Raw genomic sequence first — 21,907 nt, forward strand, 5'->3', positions numbered from 1 at the left:
CGTTTTTTGGGGTTCACCAATTACTATAGAAAGTTTATTAAAGACTTTTATTCCTTGGTCAAACCTATCACAGACATGACATTGGTCACCTACTGCCATTAAGGCCTTTGATAGTCTTAAGACTGCCTTTGCTGCCGTTCCAGTTCTGGCTCATCCTAGCCCTGTCCTGCCTTTTCGTTCTTGAGGTTGATGCATCTGAGACTGGAGTAGGTGCCCTCTTGTCTCAACATCCTACGCCTGACGGTTCCTTGCATCCATGTGATTTGGTCTGTCACTTGACAATTCTGGTGGCCAGGTCTTCGTTTTGTTGTTGCTGTGTATGTTACCTCCTGCTCAGTTTGTGCACAGAATAAGACTCCTCGACGTCTTCCTGTGGGTCTTCTTCAACCTATTGCTAATGGTGAGCGTCCTTGTACACATCTTTCCATGGACTTCATTGTCGAGCTCCCTGTTTCCAATGGCAATACTGTTATCCTTATGGTGGATGACCGTTGCATTCCCTTGAAGAAGTTGCCTACCGCTCAGTAGCTTGCTTCAATTTTTGCCCGGGAGGTCTTCCGTTTACATGGGTTACCCAAGAAGATAGTGTCGGACCGGGGTAGCCAGTTTGTCTCCAGATTTTGGCGTTCCTTTTGTGCTCAAATGGGGATTCAGCTTTCCTTCTCCTCGGCATATCACCCTCAATCCAATGGGGCTGCAGAACGATCTAATCAAGCTCTGGAACAGTTCCTCCATTGCTATGTCTCAGATCACCACAATAATTGGTCTGAACTGTTACCTTGGGCAGAGTTTGCTCGTAATAGTGCTATTAATGTTTCCTCCAAGTTATCCCCGTTCATGGCGAATTATGGGTTTCAACCATCCTTGTTGCCCGATTCATTCATGTCTCAGGGTATTCCAGCTTTGGAGGAGCATCTCCGTCAACTCCGTTCCACGTGGGTGCAGATTCAGGATTGCCTTCATCGTTCTATGCAGCACCAAAAGTTCCAAGCTGATCGTAGGCGTCTGCCCGCGCCTTCCTACCAGGTTGGTGAGAGAGTTTGGCTGCCCCCCGCAACTTGAACCTTCGTATGCCTTCCAATAAATTGGCTTCCCGTTATGCTGGTCCTTTTCGAATACTCTGACGGGTTAATCCTGTGGCCTACGCTTCGGAGGAGTGTTCATGGGTTCCCTCCTCTGATGTTCATGCTCCTGCCCTCCTCCGTGCCTTCCATACCCGTTTCCTCAATAAGCCTTTTGTCCTCCCGCGGGGAGGGGTCGTTGAGGGGAGGGTACTGTCAGGGTTTTTCCCTGTTTTGTTTGCCATGTGCAGCTGGCAGCCATTTTACTCACCTCTCTTGCTGACTCTGGCACATTCTGTGTGATGCTGCTCATTTCCTGCACTTCCTTTTATGGCCAGACTGGTGTACATCATCCGTGTGAGACAGGATGCAGTCTCAGAATTGTGATGTCATCACTTATTATTATTTAAAGGGTCTCTGTTCAGTATGCTTTGCCCTTGCGTTGTCTCAGACCTGTTTGTGAGAGCTCCTGTGTATTAACTGGCTGTCTGACGTCCCTCCTGGTTCCTGATCCCTGGCTTGTTCCTGACTCTGTTGTTCTCCTTGTTCCTGATTCCGGCTCGTCTGACTACTCGCTTTGGCTCCTGACTACCAGCTCTGGTTTTGATTCCTGGCTTGATTCCTGGCTTGTTATTTGACTTGTGGACTTTTTATAATTATTTTGCTATTAATAAAGGTGTGATTATTTTTGCACTTCTCGTCTCACTCTGATTCCTGGCGTCCTGACAGTCTGTCTAAATTAGACATGGCTCTGACAGGATCTGCCTATTTTCTGTAATACAAATGTTGGTTCTAGAAGGGTCCATATGTTTTTGTTTAAAATCACATTGGATCCAGCAGCCTCTGAATGTGTTTTTCTGTGTAAAACACTTGAATTTGTGTGTGTCTGTCTAAATTAGATCATAAGGAAATACACTAAGCGCCTACTAAATATTGACCTCTGGCTCTGATTGTTGACACCTAGTTGTCAATGGTGATAGAGCAAGTAATCAGAAATATATCAAAGCGCCACCTTAATGGAGGCTGGGTCTACGTGGAGCTTTGTGTGAAGTGCCACATGCAACAAAGGTGAATTAAAATGACAATTTATTAACAAAATAAAAACAATACATATATATATATATATATATATATAATGGATCCATGAGATTAACAGTTATAATAAAACAACTTAATATAAAATATTATATAAATGGTTTAAAAATGGTAAAAAAAGATACTGGTTTAAAACAATCCTGGTGAATGAAGTAACACTCAGCAGGTGAGCGAACAGGTACAGACGGGTTAGTAGCACAACTTATACTTCTATAGTATACTTTAGGGAACAACTTCATAAACAAATATAAAGAGAAGGACAAAATAAGTTCTTATACATCAGAATATGGGTGTGTATATATGGTAAAGAATGTGTGCACTTAATAAAAATGATTTCAGAGGTGTGTAGAATCGTAGCTCACAGCGTTGGTTTGACTATGTGCTTAATTAAAGCTCACAGTGTTGGTTTGACTATGTGCTTAATTAATAAGTCACAAATGGCTGTGATAGTACAAATAATACTTTCAAATGGCTAACATGTATTCAGATGATAAAATGCTGTGCACTATAACAAAGCTGAAAAATAAAAACACAATTCTATTCAGACTTATAGTGTGTATGTGCAAAAAATGACAGTAATCCAGGTATATAAGCAAAGCAAATATAAGCAAACTTGGTGTGTGGACATAAAAAACTAGTGGAAAAAAAATATATAAAAATAGAAATTACAAAGTCCAAAATAAGAATATAAGTCCAAATAAAAAAGGCCAAATAAAAAATATGATTAAGTGTGGAAAAATACGTGAAAATATGCTTGAAAAAAAATAAAAAAATGTGTTCAGCAAAGTTGGATTGTGCCTTTAAAAATGATGTGAAAAAATGTGAATCACTTGAAGTGTCCTATACACAAAATAAAGTGAGCAAAAATCCAAGAAAAAATAAAAAAAAAGATGATGTGGAGCTAGTTCGATATCAAATAGTTAAAGTGCTTAGTAATCCTAGCTTCAATGCTGTGTATCTGTGGCAGCTCCTGTGTTCAGTGTAAGAGTGTTTGGTCGAAAAAACGAATTTCAATCGTTGTTCTGAATGTTCCTTCTGCCAAAGGGAAAAGATATACAATAGTGTAGATAGTTCATAAAAAGTGAAATTTATCAGAGTAATCCTTACCTAGTCAACGCGTCTTGATAAAGGTCACTGAGACCGAAACGCTTTGACTAGGTAAGTCAACGCGCATAAAAGAGTCGGTTCTATGTGTAAAATAGAATAGATAGTTAGATCCAGCCGTATCTGGATGTGTTTGTGTGGATTACAAGTGTCTCGCTAAAGTTAACGTGCACGCTGTATTCAAATATCCCGCCCAGGTTAACTTGTGTGCGTATTAAAAGTTGAAAGTGAATGCAACCGCATGAGTGTACACTAAATATGTGCTTGTCTGGTTAGCACGACCGAAGACCTCGCGTAAAGGGTTAGGGCTAAAAAAATTGCATTAAACATGACTTAAATACATTAAAATTAAAAAAGTTACACTCATATATACACTGTGTAATAAAAATGATTCATATTAATATTAAAAAAGGTATACGGCTTAAAAGGTATTTAGTATATGTCAAGGTATTTGAATGGAAAGGGCTATAATGTATATATACATATATATATACATGTGTATGTATGTTTGTATATATATACATATGTATAAATGTGTATACATGTGGATTTATGTGTCTATATGTGTATATATGTATATGCATGTATATGTATGTAAATATACACTTATAAAGAAATATATGCACATGAATACACATTATATATATATATATATATATATATATATATATATATATATATACACACACATATACACATACATACACAGAGAAATGCACTCACAGGAACGAACAACCAGCTCAATACCATTGTTAGCCTGTTCTATGGCGATTTACCACTTGGGTGCAACTTCTTTTAGCCCAGCAATGCTTTTCCCAAAGTAAAACTTTTTTGTTATTTATAAGTCTGATCCCGCCTATTACAGTCAGTCCAGCGCCGAAATACCAGGCAATTCTTCTCTGAACAAGGAACACAGCAACCCCAGACGATTGTTTCGGCCTTCATTGGCCCTCGTCAGTGAGCTGTAGCCATATTCCTCTAAACAAACTGAGCATGGAGTCCACGTCCGGTTGCCCCTTTTTCCCTTAGGGGGACTAAATACATACAGAGAGAAATGCACTCACAGGAACTTACAACCAGCTTAATACCATTGTTAGCCTGTTCTATGGCGATTTACCACTTGGGTGCAACTTCTTTTAGCCCAGCAATGCTTTTCCCAAAGTAAAACTTTCCTGTAGTATATAAGTCTGATCCCGCCTATTACAGTCAGTCCAGCGCCGAAATACCAGGCAATTCTTCTCTGAACAAGGAACACAGCAACCCCAGACGATTGTTTCGGCCTTCATTGTGCCTCGTCAGTGAGCTGTAGCCATATTCCTCTAAACAAACTGAGCATGGAGTCCACGTCCGGTTGTCCCTTTTTCCCTTAGGGGGACTAAATACATACAGAGAGAAATGCACTCACAGGAACTTACAACCAGCTCAATACCATTGTTAGCCTGTTCTATGGCGATTTACCACCTTGGTGCAACTTCTTTTAATCCAGCAATGCTTTTCACAAAGTAGAACTTTCCTGTAGTATAGCAGTCTGATCCCGCCTATTACAGTCAGTTTAGCACCGAAATACCAGGCAATTCTTCTCTGAACAAGGAACACAGCAACCCCAGACGATCATTTCGGCCTTCATTGGGCCTCGTCAGTGAGGTGTAGCCATATTCCTCTAAACACACTGAGCAAGGAGTCCACGTCTGGTTGCCCCTTTTTCCCTTAGGGGACTAATTACATACAGAGAGAGATATGCACTCACAGGAACGAACAACCAGCTAAATACCATTGTTAGCCTGTTCTATGGCGATTTACCACCTGGGTGCAACTTCTTTTAGCCCAGCAATGCTTTTCACAAAGTAGAACTTTCCTGTAGTATATCAGTCTGATCCCGCCTATTACGGTCAGTCCAGCGCTGAAATACTACATATATATTTTATGTAGAGATAAGTGCACTCCCACTAACAAGCAATCTTCATATGCCAGGGTGCTAGGAGAAGTAAATAGAGCTGATGGACAAAAGCACTCTCTGGTCTTATCAAGTGTACAACACAATTTTATTTAAAGTGACATTTCGGGGTCTGATGAAGTCACTTTAAATAAAATTGTGTTGTACACTTGATAAGACCAGAGAATGCTTTGTCCATCAGATATATTCATTCATATACATACATACTTTGGAGCCCTTTCCAGTCAAATACCTGAAAACAATAAAAAATATTTAGTGTGTATGTAATGTAAATATTTTCCATTCTAATGTTCTTCACATTATTATTGGGAATATATATTTAGAAAGAACGAATCTTCCCTCCAGATCCAGCCACCTGGGTGCAAGCATAGCCACTAGTATATTCCCAATAATAATGCACTCTCAGGATTTTGTGAAAAAAGTCAGCTTTAATAGATGACGTTTCAGGGAACTCAAGTCCCTTTCTTTAGATCAAGCAAAAGTGAACACATGTGATAAACAATAACACATTATATAATAACAACCTAGAAAATACATACCTCCCACTTCCATCAAAAATGCACCAAATTGTGTGTGGAACGCATCCCTGCGTTCCAATCAGCCCCAAACTGGAAGTGCAACAGCTCTCCACTTCCGGTTTCGCTGGGCCTATATTTCGAGCCAATACATCCCCAAAAACATATATTTTTAAAAATAAAACAACCCCACACACAATACAAAGTGATTACACAAGTATGAGACATCTAGTTATTAACAACAGCTTCCAACTCAAATTCGACAAACCGGAAGTTGTCATAGTGTCACTTCCGGTTTCGCAGTGCATGTGTGCAATATTATAATTAGGATGCATCCCTGTAAGTAAACCTACAAGTGAAAACACATAAAGACAACAGTGTTGTCTCCCCCTACTGGGTATGTAGTGACTATTAGACAGTGCATGTGTGTGGCTCATTATTACCTGAATCACTAGACATGCAAGGTATGTCCCACAAAGGTATTGTATGGTGTGTCAGGTATGTCATCCTGTAAATTCAATCTGTGCTTATATACATACATAGCCACATATTCATCACTAACTGAAAATAAATACATCCGTATTAAAGTGAAGCATCACCTTTTAAAAGACATTTTAAACATATATCATGGAGTCACAAAACGGATTCCCCCTGGTATCAAGTCCGGTTATACTAGCGCAAGGGTATTGTATCTGTGCCCAGATACACAAATAAAAAAAGGGACAAACATAGAAACAAAAAAGTACAGATAGCACTGTATCTCCTCTTACAGACTATTGTATTGTAAGAAATATAAAGCGCGTATATTATGCAGTCCATAAGCGGTGGCACATCCCTTCCTCCGATCCTATCCACAGACGGACACATATAACTGGATAGACAGATCCTCACCACATACCTCCTAGACTTCAGATCATGTTGGTATTATCTGTATTCTGGGTGACCTTATATAGCAGGTACTCTCGAGTATCCCACCAGCAGATCTCCTCCACTGGATCAGGGTCCCCATATAATACCCCAGTGGGCAGGTAGCATCTCAGGGTGCCACCAGCACACTAGAATCATATCCTACCATGCTACATATCAGCACCCTAGGTTTGTATCAGATCATATTAACCCCTTGAAGTCTGGTACAGAATTCAATCCACCTGGGGCAATGGTTCCCAGTCTGTAGATCCACTGGGCTTCTCTGTAGAGTATAATAGCAACCTAGCAAACACATACCTCCCACTTCCATCAAAAATGTGCCAAATCGTGTGTGGAACGCATCCCTGCGTTCCAATCAGCCCCAAACCAGAAGTGCAACGGTTCTCCACTTCCGGTTTTGCTGGGCCTATATTTTGAGCCAATACATCCCCAAAAACATATATTGTTAAAAATAAAACAACCCCACACACAATACAAAGTGATTACACAAGTATGAGACATCTAGTTATTAACAACAGCTTCCAACTCAAATTCGGCAAACCGGAAGTTGTCATAGTGTCACTTCCGGTTTCGCAGTGCATGTGTGCAATATTATAATTAGGATGCATCCCTGTAAGTAAACCTACAAGTGAAAACACATAAAGACAACAGTGTTGTCTCCCCCTACTGGGTATGTAGTGACTATTAGACAGTGCATGTGTGTGGCTCATTATTACCTGAATCACTAGACATGCAAGGTATGTCCCACAAAGGTATTGTATGGTGTGTCAGGTATGTCATCCTGTAAATTCAATCTGTGCTTATATACATACATAGCCACATATTCATCACTAACTGAAAATAAATACATCCGTATTAAAGTGAAGCATCACCTTTTAAAACACATTTTAAACATATATCATGGAGTCACAAAACGTATTCCCCCTGGTATCAAGTCCGGTTATACTAGCGCAAGGGTATTGTATCTGTGCCCAGATACACAAATAAAAAAAGGGACAAACATAGAAACAAAATAGTACAGATAGCACTGTATCTCCTCTTACAGACTATTGTATTGTAAGAAATATAAAGCGCGTATATTATGCAGTCCATAAGCGGTGGCACATCCCTTCCTCCGATCCTATCCACAGATGGACACATATAACTGGATAGACAGATCCTCACCACATACCTCCTAGACTTCAGATCATGTTGGTATTATCTGTATTCTGGGTGACCTTATATAGCAGGTACTCTCGAGTATCCCACCAGCAGATCTCCTCCACTGGATCAGGGTCCCCATATAATACCCCAGTGGGCAGGTAGCATCCCAGGGTGCCACCAGCATACTAGAATCATATCCTACCATGCTACATATCAGCACCCTAGGTTTGTATCAGATCATATTAACCCCTTGAAGTCTGGTACAGAATTCAATCCACCTGGGGCAATGGTTCCCAGTCTGTAGATCCACTGGGCTTCTCTGTAGAGTATAATAGCAACCTAGCAAACACATACCTCCCACTTCCATCAAAAATGTGCCAAATCGTGTGTGGAACGCATCCCTGTGTTCCAATCAGCCCCAAACCAGAAGTGCAACGGTTCTCCACTTCCGGTTTTGCTGGGCCTATATTTTGAGCCAATACATCCCCAAAAACATATATTGTTAAAAATAAAACAACCCCACATACAATACAAAGTGATTACACAAGTATGAGACATCTAGTTATTAACAACAGCTTCCAACTCAAATTCGGCAAACCGGAAGTTGTCATAGTGTCACTTCCGGTTTCGCAGTGCATGTGTGCAATATTATAATTAGGATGCATCCCTGTAAGTAAACCTACAAGTGAAAACACATAAAGACAACAGTGTTGTCTCCCCCTACTGGGTATGTAGTGACTATTAGACAGTGCATGTGTGTGGCTCATTATTACCTGAATCACTAGACATGCAAGATATGTCCCACAAAGGTATTGTATGGTGTGTCAGGTATGTCATCCTGTAAATGCAATCTGTGCTTATATACACACAAATTCAACAGGTGGGCCACTATACTGAGTGTCCCGGAGTTAGTGCTTCTTGACCGCCAACAGTCCCACATCATGTGGAATGATGGTGTAGAGACTGTTGACGTCCAAGGTCACCAACAAATCCCCCTCTTCATTTTGGACATTATTCAACAGTCTAATCAGCTGATTGCTATCCAGCAAGAATGAATGGATCTGTCTCACAATGGGCTGAAGTAAAAAATCAATATACTGTGCCACTGGTTGTGTTAATGATTGAACCACAGAGACGATGGGACGTCCCGGTGGTTTTTGTAGACTTGTATGCACTTTGGGAATGGTGTAAAAAAAATCAGTATTCTAGGATGTTGTGTAGTACAGAAGTTGCGGATCTGATCGGTACGAAGCCCTGTTCAAATCCGAAGTCTAACAACGTATCCAATTTCTTTTTATAGTATATAGTATAATTTCATAATTTTATAGTATATAGTATAATTTCATGAAATGAGTTTTAATAGGAAATGAGTTTTAATAGGAAATAACAAGATTAGAGATAATGAATTTTAAGTGAAATAATAAGGGTCCTTCAAACTTTGCTTTTGTCAACGAATCTTCCATGTGCAGCAATTGCAGATCTTTTGGCATTCTAGTTGTCAATTTGTAATCTGAAGAGATTTCACACCATGCTTCCTGAAGCATCTCCCACAAGTTGGATTGGCTTGATGGGCACTTCTTATGTACCATACAGTTGAGCTATTCTCACAACAACTCAATAGGGTTGAGATATGGTGACTGTGCTGGCCACTCCATTAAGAATACCAGCTGATGGCTTCTTCCCTAAATAATTATTGCATAGTTCGGAGCTGTCCTTATGGTCATTGTCCTGTTGTAGAAGGAAATTGCTCCAATCAAGCGTTGTCCATAGGTGTGAGGTTGTGGGAGGTGTCTGGAAGGAACTCAGTACGCAGAAATGGAAAATCAAAACAAAGAAAGTATTTCCTTGAATAAACTTTACTAAAGAAATGTAATGCAGAAACAGGTAATTCAAATTGAGGTCAATACTGAACAAGATAAAGTACACAAGTATCAGAGCAGAGGTCTTTGGTCTCAGCAGTAGTATAAGCATACACAAGTATCAGAGCAGAGGTCTTTGGTCTCAGCAGTAGTGTAAGCATACACAAGTATCGCGGCAGAGGTCTTTGGTCTCAGCAGTAGTACAAGCATACCCGAGTATCACAGCAGAGGTCTTTGGTCTCAGCAGCAGGATAAGCATATGCACGGGGGACCTTCAGATAAGGAGCAGGAAACAGGACCTTCATAGGCAATTACTCAGTACAGAGTGAGGTACTGAGTAGTCTTTTATAGGGACTCCCACACCTGTGCCTTCCAGGTGGGAGCTTCTGCAATTAGTGACTAGCCCTTTAAATCTAGGCAGCGTGCGGCCATGTGCGCCTAGAGAGTTGCAGCCACAGCTGCTGACAGACTGGTCGCTGGGGGCCCTGTATTCGCCACAACGGCGGCTAGGAGAGCCGGCAGGCTGGGGGCCCTGCACTTGCCACAATGGTGGCTAGGTAAGGAACCTGACAGTGCCCCCTCCTTAGGCGTAACCTCTGGGGACGACTGTAAGCAGGATAGTTAGGATTTTTCTTCTTGAAATCCCAGATGCGTGCAGCAGTATTAACCTCTGTTGCTGGTACCCAACTTCTCTCATCAGGACCATAGCCTTTCCAGTGGATGAAGTACTCCAATTCTCCTCTGTGGATTCTGGCATTCAGGATCTCTTCAACTTCATATTATTCTGATCCATCCACCATGACAGTTCCTGGGATAGATGGTGCACGGTATGAAAATGGATCTGGTAATACTGGTTTGAGAAGAGGGACATGAAATACTGGATGGATATGGTAGGAAGATGGCAATTGGAGACGTATTGCAACTGGAGATATGATCTTTTCAGTGATGAAGGTCCCAATAAAATGAGGATCTAGTTTCTTGGAAGGCAGAGTAAGTCGAAGATGAGAGGTAGATAAATACACTTTATCCCCTACTTGATAATCAGGGGAAGGACGTCTTTTCCTATCGGCATAGTGCTGGTATTGTTGCTGAGCCTTGACTAACAAGTAAAAACGTATTTTGAACTTCTAGTAGACGTTGATCAGCGGCTGGAGAGAGGAAACTTTGAAGAGGAGAGCCAGGTAACATAGTTGGATGATACCCATAGATGCACAAAAAAGGAGACATGGATGAAGAACTATGAATTTGGTTATTATAAACAAACTCAGCCAGAGCGAGGTTTATAACCCAGTCAACCTGTAATTTTGTGGTATAACATTGTAGGTATTGTTCAAGTGTTTGGTTTGTGCGCTCCGTTTGACCATCTGTTTGGGGATGAAAGGCAGTAGATTGTGCTCGCTGGATATGCAACCCCTTGCAAAAGGCAGACCATTTTAGAAAACCAGTCAACCACTACCATGATAGAAGTGTAGTCTTGAGCAGACTGTAAATCAACAATAAAGTCTATGGTTATGTCTGTCCAGGGTCTTGTGGGTACAGGGAGTGGTTGTAGGAGATCGACAGTTAATTTACTGCACAGAAAGGACAAGATTGCACATAAGATTAAAATGTCTTTCTGCATACCGGGCCACCAGAATTAATGATTAATTAATTCCGGAGTCTTGTGTATGCCACCATGTCCACCCAATAGTGTATCGTGGAAAAAATGTAGTATCTCCGGAAAAATAGAAGATGGTACTACCACTCTGTTGTCCTGAATCTGGTATTCTGAATACTGTGTAGATGCTTCTGAGGGATCAAGGGTAGATTCAGGTTTGTTAGTCTGTTGACAAATTGTGTCCCATAAAGAGGCTTTATTGGCTAGGAAGTGCTTGTTCAGACTCTCCGATGCGGGATAGAGCATGTGCTTTACCATTTTTGGCTCCAGGACGGTATGTGACAATAAAGTGAAATTGACTAAAAAAAAAAGTGCCCATCGGGCATGTCTGCCCTCAGTCTGCAGGCTGTACGCAGGTATTCTAGGTTTTTTTTATCTGTATATACAGTGATGGAGTGATCAGCTTCTTCCAGAAGGTGTCTCCATTCTTCGAATGCTGTCTTTATGGCAAGTAATTCTCTGTCCAAAACATCATAGTTTCTGTCTGTCAGAGAGAGAACTAGAGACAAAAAATGATTCCTATTCTAATACCCCATTTAAAAAAATTAAAAAAAAAACACCCCAAAATAAATAACTAATCTATAATAAAACTACCAAGGGCTCTTAAAATGGCCTTTTGTATGGCATTGCCCTAAAGTTAACAGTTCTTTTGCAAACAAGTAAAAACAAACACCCCCTAACATTACAAACCTTAAAGGGCATTCAGCTCTTTTACTGCCCATTAAAATAAAAAGAGCCCTAATATAAAAAAAAAACACCAAAAAAGTGAAAGATCTTCATCCCAGCTGCGATGCATCTTCATCCAGGCGGCTCCATCTTCATCCATAGTGGGACCGGCATCTTCTATCTTTTTCATCCCTGCGGAGGCAGAGCGGTCGGTGGATGCGCGGAGGCGGATCAATATGGAGCCACCTGGATGAAGATGCTTCACCGATGGGATGAAGATCTTTCGTTGGACTTCAGCAACTGTGAGTACCGATTTTGGGTTTAGTGTTAGGTATTTTTTATTTTTATTTTTTTTAGATTAGGGCTTTTTTATTTTAATGGGCCAAAAAAGAGTTGAATGCCCATACAAATGCCCTTTTTAGCCATGTGGGTGTACGGGCAGTTTAGGGGTTAATAGGTTTAGTTAGTGTCGGCGATGTCAGGAAACTGCAGTTTAGGGGTTAATATGTTTATTTAGTGTTTTAGTTAGTGTTGGCGATGTCGGGGGGACTGCGGTTTAGGGGTTCATAGGTTTAGTTAGTGTTGGCGATGTTTGGGAACGGCGGTTTAGGGGTTAATAGGTTTATTTAGTGTTTTAGTTAGTGTCGGCGATGTCAGGGAACTGCGGTTTAGGGGTTAATAGGTTTAGTTAGTGTCAGCGATGTCGGGGAATGGCAGTTTAGGGGTAAATAGGTTTAGTTAGTGTCGGCGATGTCAGGGAACAGCGGTTAATAACTTTATTTAGTGATTTAGTTAGTGTTGGCGATATCAGGGAACTGCGGTTTAGAGTAGAAAAATTACGAATATGAATAAAGAATGAATCCGAAAATTCTGAAACGGATTTATTCATTTTCTGAATTTTTCGGGATTTTAGTTATGGTGCCGATTCGGAAATTCAGATTAATTTGAATCTCTGAATCGGCCAAAATTAATCTGAAACTATTTGCATATGTCTAGTGACCATCAATGAGTTGTATGTGGATTGGTGCCCTCTTAGGAACACCGGGTATCTGAAGAATTTGGGCTAATTGGATGTTCATAAAACAACCACTAGTGCCTAAGTCAATCATAGCAGGTAATTCACTTGAGTTCTTGTCCTACTGTAAAGAGAGAGATAAGGATAAATGAGCTTTTGAATACCAATACAAAAAAGAGGAGTAAGTTGCTTTGGGTTTAGTAGTACATTCTTGGACTACATGTCCCGATTTCCCACAATATAAACAGAGATGTAATTATATTCTTCTTTGCTTTTCAGCATCAGAAAGGGAACCCCTGAACCCTCCTATCTGCTTAGGTTCTTCAATGGAACTTGTTGGAGGAGATGAAGACAGAGGACGAATAACTTGTTTGTGTGGTGGAATATATGTAGCAGTCTTTTCCATACGTCTCTCCCTGAGACAACGGTCTATCTGGGTTGACAGGGAAATCAAGTTTTTGGGACTCCTACTCATGCTAACTCGTCCTTTAGAGTATCAGATAGGCCCAACCGAAACTGATCAAGAAGGGCAGCTTTATTCCAGGATGTAAGGGTGGCAAGCTGGCAAAACTCTGTAGTATAGTCTTCAAAATCCTTTTTGCCTTCTTTAAGAAAACGAATTCTTGCTTGCGTTTTAGAGGTCTTATAGGGATCTTCGTATTGTTTCTCTAGTGTTTTCAAGAACTGATCCCAAGACTCTAGGATAGGGCTATGAGAAACAAGGAGTTGATGAGCCCATATTTGAGGTGCACCAGTAAGGAGTGAAATGACAGTTCGTACTAGTATGAAATCTCAATGGTACGTTTTTGGTTGTAGAGAAAATAATATTTGGCAAGAGGTGATAAAAGATCGGAAGTGAGATCGATTTCCATCAAATTTATCTGGTAGCGCCACTCTAGGTTCAGATCCACTACCACTACTTGTGGCTGGTCCAGTTAATAGATGCATTAGCCATTGGAGTGTGGGAGCTAGGACTCTGTGGAGGTCTTTGAAATAGCTGCTCCAGTCTTTTCTGATTCTCTTGCAATGCTCGCACAGTCTGGGTTACTACATTTAGTTGCTGAGTAAGGGCTTTAACTATTCCCGCGAGTTCCATGTTTGGACTGAGTTATTCTGTGAGGTTGTGGGAGGTGTCTGGAACTCAGTACGCAGGAATGGAAAAAAAAAACAAAGAAAGTATTTTCTTGAATAAACATTACTAAAGAAATGTAATGCAGATACAGGTAAATCAAATTGAGGTCAATATTGAACCAGATAAAGTTTTTACAATGAAAACTTTAAGCACAAGTCTCTCAGCAAGCACAAAACCCAGTGGGTACTTTTGGTGAGGTATGCTGTGTAATGTCCAGGAACAAAAGAGCATACACAAGTATCACAGCAGATGTCTTTGGTCTCAGCAGCAGTACAAGCATACACAAGTATCACAGAAGAGGTCTTTCGTCTCAGCAGTATTATAAGCATACACAAGTATCACGGCAGAGGTCTTTAGTCTCAGCAGTAGGATAAGCATACACAAGTATCACGGCAGAGGTCTTTGCTGTGATACTTGTGTATGCTTATACTACTGATGAGACCAAAGATCTCTGCTGTGATACTTGTGTGTGCTTATACTACTGTTGAAACCAAAGACCTCTGCTGTGATACTTGTGTATGTTTATACTACTGCTGAGACCAGAGGTCTTTGGTCTTAGCAGTAGTATAAGCGTACACAAGTATCACAGTAGAGGTCTTTGGTCACAGCAGTAGTATAAGCATACACAAGCATCACAGCAGAGGTCTTTGGTCTCAGCAGTAGGATAAGCATACACAAGTATCACAGCAGAGGTCTTTGGTCGTAGCAGTAGTATAAGCATACAGAAATATCACAGCAGAGGTCTTTGGTCTCAGCAGTAGGATAAGCATACACAAGTATCACAGCAGAGGTCTTTGGTCTCAGCAGTAGTATAAGCGTACACAAGTATCACAGCAGAGGTCTTTGGTCGTAGCAGTAGTATAAGCATACACAAATATCACAGCAGAGATCTTTGGTCTCAGAAGTAGGATAAGCACACACAAGTATCACGGCAGCTGTCTTTAGTCTCAGCAGTAGTATAAGCATACCCAAGTATCACAGCAGAGGTCTTTGGTCTCAGCAGCAGGATAAGTATACACATGGGGGACCTTCAGATAAGGAGCAGGAAACAGGACCTACCTAGGCAATAACTCAGTACAGAGTGGGGTACTGAGCAGTCTTTTATAGGGACTTTCACACCTGTGCCTTCCAGGTGGGAGTTCCTGCAATTAGTGACTGTCCCTTTAAAGGGACAGTCTACACCAGAATATTTATTGTTTTAAAAGATAAATAATCCCTTTATCACACATTCCCTAGTTTTGCATAACCAACACAGTTATGGTAATACACTTTTTACCTCTGTGATTATCTTGTATCTAAGCCTCTGCAGACTGCCCCCTTATCTCAGTTCTTATGACAGACTTGCATTTTAGCCAATCAGTGCTGGCTCCAAGGAACTCCACGTGCATGAGCACAGTGTTATCTATATGAAACACATAAACTAACACCCTCTAGTGGTGAAAAACTGTCAAAATGCCCTGAGATGAGAGACGGCCTTCAAGGGCTTGGAAATTAGCATATGAACCTCCTAGGTTTAGCATTCAAATAAGAATGCCAAGAGAACAAAGCAAAATTGGTGATAGATGTAAATTTGAAAATTGTTTAAAATGGCATGCCCTGTCTGAATAATGAAAGTTTGTTTTGGACTAGACTGTCCCTTTAAAACTAGGCAGCGTGCGGCTATGCACGCCTAGAGAGTTGCAGCCGCAGCTGCTGACAGACTGGTCTCGGCATCTCTCCACGTGGAACGCCAAGACGGATTGCAGGGGGCCCTGTATCGCTGCAAAGGCGGCTAGGTAAGGAACCTGACAATAGGATATGGTGTTGCAAAATGGGGTGATAACCTTCCTTCTTTAAGGTCCCTTTTACCCTGTATAAATCTCTCACTTTATACCACCAAATCACCTCCAGGCCATCACATTGCCTCCACCATGCTTGACAGATGGCTATCATCTTTGTGATCTGAACACTTCAAACTTAGATTCTTCTGTCCATAACACTTTTTTTCCAATCTTCCTCTGTCCATTGTCTCTGTTCATTTGTCCACCTTAATTGTTTTCTTTTTATTGGCCAGCCTGAGATATGGCTTTTTTTTTTGTTTTTTGTTTTTTATTAGAAGGCCAGCATCCCTGAGTCGCCTCTTTACTGCTGACATTGAGACTGCTGTTTTGTGGGTACTATTTAATGAACCTGCCAGTTGAGGACCTGTGAGGCGTCTGTTTCTCAAACTAGACTCTAATGTAGTTGTCCTCTTGCTCAGTTTTGCACTGGGGCCTCCCACTACTCTTTCTATTCTGGTTAGAGAGAGTTTCCGTTGTTCTGTGAAGAGACTAGTACACAGCGTTGTACAAGAACTTCAGTTTCTTGGCAATTTCTCATATGGAATAGCCTTCATTTTTCAGAACAAGAATAGATTGACAAGTTTCAGAAGAAAGTTCTTTGTTTCTGGACATTGTGATCCTGTAATTAAACCCACAATTGCTGATGCTCCAGATACTAAACTAGTCTAAAGAAGGCCAGTTTTATTGCTTCTTTGGTTGGCACAAAAGTTTTCAGTTGAGCTAACATAATTGCAAAAAGGTTTTCTAATGATCAATTAGCCTTTTTAAATTATAAACTTGGATTAGAAAACACAACGTGCCATTGGAATATAGGACAGATGGTTGCAAATAAATTACCTTTTTCCAGCTATGTAGATTTCCATTAAAAATCAGCCGTTTACAACAACAATAGTATTTTACAACATTGACAATATCTACACTATATTTCTGATCAATTTGTTATTTTAAATGGACAAAAAAAAATAGCTTTTCTTTTGAAAACAAGGAAATTTCTAAGCGACCCTACACTTTTGAACACTAGTGTATAGAAATATCTATTTAAAAATAAATAAAACATTTTCTTCTATGTGAAAAACATTGGAAAGTAAAATATTCATAACTACCTTCGGGATAGCGCAGCTAGTCTAATACGAGTCGGGTTAATGCACAAGCGATAAGTATTAGTTTTTTTTTCAGTTTGCGCTCTCCACTGAAGTCTTTGGGAAGAGGAAGTTAGCATGGATACGATATCCGTAGTCCTGAAGTTACCATGTATCAGCATTTGCGCAAGCACCAACATTCTATTTTCAACTTGTATATGTGGTGTTTGTGCGCAAGTGATAGAACTAAATAGCGGATGGTTTTGTGTGAAATAGCTTTGGACCCAATAGTCTCTTGATATGTTTCTGTGTGTTTGTGTAAATTAGACATGGATCCGGTAGGATCCAGCTTTTACACACTTCCTCAATTCACTAGTAAACATGTTGCATTGTATAATGAATGCAGAGTACCTATACACTAAACATATATACTGCACCGTGTGATGATGAAGGTTCATACATACACTAAAAAACAGAAGAGGCTGCACTTTATAATGATGATGGATGCCTTTACATTTAAAATGAATATACACTGTATAATTATCTACACACTGAAATAGGACATGTTGTGCTGAATAATGATTATGTATGGCCATATTATATACACTTTAATGTATAGGTATGCATGTAAAGTAGACATGTGGTACTGCACAATTATGACTTTAGATAGATACACATCTATATATGTGTATGTAGGGGTGCCTTATTGTAGCACTGGTCCATCATGTATATTTTATGCGTTTTTATTTACATTTTAACATAATCATAGCAAAATGCCAATAATACCCATAATTATAAAAAATATATTTATATAAAAACCAATTAGAATGTTCCATGCACTCCCTGATTTCTACTTATTCGCCTGGGTGCTTACATCTAAATCATATAGAAGAATTCATTGTGTGTGTGTGAAGAAGCACTCACAGGTCTTGATAACTTTACAAAATGTTTCCCGCTTTTTATTCATATAGTTTTGATTGTGTTTGGTCAGGTCCTGTGAGTGTTTCTTCACACACAATGAATTTATATTTGAGTGGAGCGCAAATTAACGATTCCACTCAAGCGTTAATTGCGCTAGAAGTAAGCTTTTTGCGCTTGTCAGGTCGCACTTATATTAAGAGTTTAACTTAACTGTTTTTGCTCTTGTGCTAACCCGACTAGTGCATAAAGCCGAAGTTAGAATCTTTTTAGAAATACAAAGTGCATATTCTGCTATGTGAAGAACATTGAAATGTCAAATATTTACACTAAATACATAGTTAAAATCTTTATTAAATATGAATATTGCATAAATATGCTTTTACATGTTATCATCTACTTAAATACAAAGGGCTTCAATGCACTTCTATATACAGTATGTCTATAAATGTATACATATGTATTTATGTGTTTATATGTGTATATGTCTGTAAATACATATATACACATATAAATACATAAATAAATATGTACACATATATAGACATTTATAAATACATACATATCAATCTTTAGAGATGTACAGTATATGTATGTATCTCTATGTTAAAGCCCGTTGCCTGCCTTCTCATACCTTTGAGCCTTTATAACTTTTGTGTGCACATTTTTTTCAAATAATTTTATTAGATAGTGTTATTATGAGGGTAACTGTATTTTTGATGTGTTTTGTGCAACTATTATATTTCGCAAAACAGTTAACCAGAGCTCTGATTTTGCAGTAATAATTCTAGCATAAATAGCGATTGAACTCAAACGATCGCATTTATTTTCAACTTGTAACACCAGCAGTAAGCCCGACGAGCACAAACGCCCATGATAAACCCCTTATCACTCGTGTGCAAACGTTTGCGCTCCACTCGTAATCTGGCCCTAAATATATAGATATATAAATTAACACATCTACATATTTAGATATACACACACACAATATATATATCTAAGATTATATATATTCACAATACAAGGTTCTGTTTCAGCCAAAGAAAAGTATCCTGTAGAGTATGTAAATACAACGTCGACAGGATTACTGATATGAAATCAGAGTCTCTTTGTATACTGTTGTATACAAGTACATTCTATCCTTGAGCAAAACCGCACACAAACATAGTACTCAATGTTCGATCCGGGGCTCCTGTATACGCCAATGTCACTCACTCACTTCAGAGTACCGGGGGATAAGAGATCATCAGTGTATTTCAGCTATACATATTATACACAGTCTCTAAACAGCTCTAACGGCTCCGCGGTAGTAAAATCTAGAGAGTAATGTCTCGGTGGTCACCTCTTGTCACCATCTGTTCTCCCAAAACTAAATACATCAGCAAGTTCCTGGCTAATACACAGAGGTATATTTAAATGTCTCAATAAATGCAGGGTATGCGAGTATGTTCTACCCTCTGACAGATTCAAATCAAAAGTTACTGGTGAAACCTTTACTATTGAAAGATGTCTCAAGCGTACCTCAACATATGTGATTTATGTGTTGAGTTGTATCTCATGTCATCTACAATACGTGGGACTCACTACAAACAAGGTTAAGGTTTGTATTCGGAACCATCTATCAACTATACAGGCTGGTGTGGCTACAACACCGCTTGTCCAGCATTTTGCTAAATGCCACCAAAACAGCACTAATACTCTAAGGTGGCAAGCTATTATTATTATTATTATCGGTTATTTGTAGAGCGCCAACAGATTCTTGTGTCCTCCCAGAGGTGGAGATAGGGATGGGCTGCTTCGGAAGAGGGAGATGTTTTGGATTTTTAAGCTTCAGACCCGGGTACCAACCGGTTTGAACTCTGAGTATGTATCAATTTTTGGCAATGATGTTTTGCCATTGGTCATCTCCAATTTCCCTCTTCCCTAGCAGCCTTCCCCCTCTCTCTCTCTATATATATATGTATATGTATGTGTGTGCGTGCATACACGTACATGCTGTATATGTGTGTGTGTGCATGTACACACATGTATGTATGGGCGGTTGTACATCTGCACTTAAGCATATGTGTACTTAAATTAAAATGCTAAATTCAGTATTAAGCTTCCTATTAATTGCCTACATACTTAATTTTGGAGAAGATTTGCATATAAGCACTAGCTTAATCCTCTTTCCTTGAATTTATGTTATTTTGTGCTGAATTCTTTTAAGCTTCCCTACACTTTCACTCTGTATTTATTTATATGTATGTATATAACTTTAAGGTTTTACTTATTCCACTGCAGATTCAAATCTATGTAACCTTTGTTGTTATATATGTGTACAGTTGTAAGTACTATTGTATATATATATATATGTACTACATGCCCTAACAATATACACCAATATGCATCAGAATGTATTATACTTTATATTTGTACCAATTTCTATATCATAGGCATAAGAAGGCATAAAGCTTTGAACTCAATATGAGTCGTACTGCATCACAATCCTTCCCTTTGCTTTTATCCAATCAGAGTTCTTCCTGTTGCTTTTAAAGGTGCACAGGTGATTAGTCTAGTAGCTATGATAACAGCCTGAGGGCTGAAACATGTTAGCTGACTTTTTCGTTTGTCGATGCTCTTCGTTGTGCTCCATGGATTATTTTAAACTATGTTCCTGAATAAAGACTTTGTTTTCTTTTAAACGACTGACCGCTATCTGCACTTTCCTTTGCTGTGTTTACTTAGATTATATATATATATATATACACACACACATACACACATATACATATATAAATACACAAATAAGATCATAAAATCTGATTATTATTTTTTTAGTCAATAAGTCGATACCTTTTTCCGCTTCATAGATTGTAATTGTTTTTCGAAGATCAGGTGAAACGCGATCAAAGACGTTTTCCAGAACTACCAAGTTATCATCGGATATTTTTCCGATCTTCTCTAGATGACACAGCATATCTAAAGCAGACTAAAAAAAATGAAAGATATGTTAGAGTTGGTATAAAAAGCTGCACATTTTTCCTCTTTGGCAACCAACATCTGAAAGATCACATTTAATATACTTCTTAAACTGATACAGAAATGTAATATGAAAATTGAGGCATACATCAAGAATATGTCATTGGAACCGTAAATGCCCACAATATGCTAACATAGGCGCACTAAACACAACTGGTAGTGGGACTTTCTCAGATCCCTGAGTAAACAAATGCAGAGAACTATGATATGAATATGATAAAAGAAAAAGCTGTCATGTACGTATTTACAAATGTATATCTTTAACCCATTAACGACAACCAACATGCCATATACACACTTACTCTAAGACGGTTTGTTCCCCTCCAGACACTCTATAAGAGTGGTTTAAGAAAGGGCAAGCACCTTCCTACACGTGTGTTCAAAATCTTCTAACAAGAAATCTTTTGCCGACACCTTGATTAATTTTAGGCTTAGAAATGCAAGGCGTTTGGAAGGCTCACAGTTCATATTATGAGAGCTAGTGTTGAGAAATACTTTGAAGTCCATATAGGTATGTAGCAAGCATTACTTTTTTTTAATAGTCATAGCTGCCACATACTATGTATTTCATTGACATGAATGATAATTTAAGTATAGAGCCAGTGGTGGTAATTTGTATTTATGTTTTAATACACTGTGATTTTAGGGCAAAAGCAATTGATGTAGTTTGCAGCTGATTCCAAATTTGTGTACATAATCAAACACAATAATTGGTAAGACAACTATAGATTTAGAATCCCTAATGCATTCAGACTCCCCATGATAATTCAAGGGAAAGTGGTGCCCTATACTCAACTAGAGTTCTCGTGGATCCCCAGAATATCCAGGTCAGATGCCACAATACGTAAAGATGCTGATGTAATTAATCTTTCCTATGTTAGAATATTTGTCATCTGAGATCCTTCAGTTAATGACATCAGCAACTTTCCAGCATAAATGAC

The 21,907-nt window shown here is 39.3% G+C and overlaps 1 protein-coding gene across 1 annotated transcript in view; it reads right to left on the minus strand.

Moving 5' to 3' along the window:
- Positions 1-21,907, minus strand: part of LOC128645606 (caspase-10) — a 212,994-nt gene that overhangs the window by 92,254 nt on the left and 98,833 nt on the right. Inside the window, exon 4 of the mRNA XM_053698702.1 lies at positions 20,781-20,916. Coding sequence (XP_053554677.1) covers positions 20,781-20,916 — 136 coding nt within the window. The remainder of the gene's footprint in view (positions 1-20,780; positions 20,917-21,907) is intronic.

The sequence above is a fragment of the Bombina bombina genome, chromosome 1 (assembly GCF_027579735.1).
Source record: "Bombina bombina isolate aBomBom1 chromosome 1, aBomBom1.pri, whole genome shotgun sequence".
NCBI classification, from domain to species: Eukaryota; Metazoa; Chordata; class Amphibia; order Anura; family Bombinatoridae; genus Bombina; species Bombina bombina.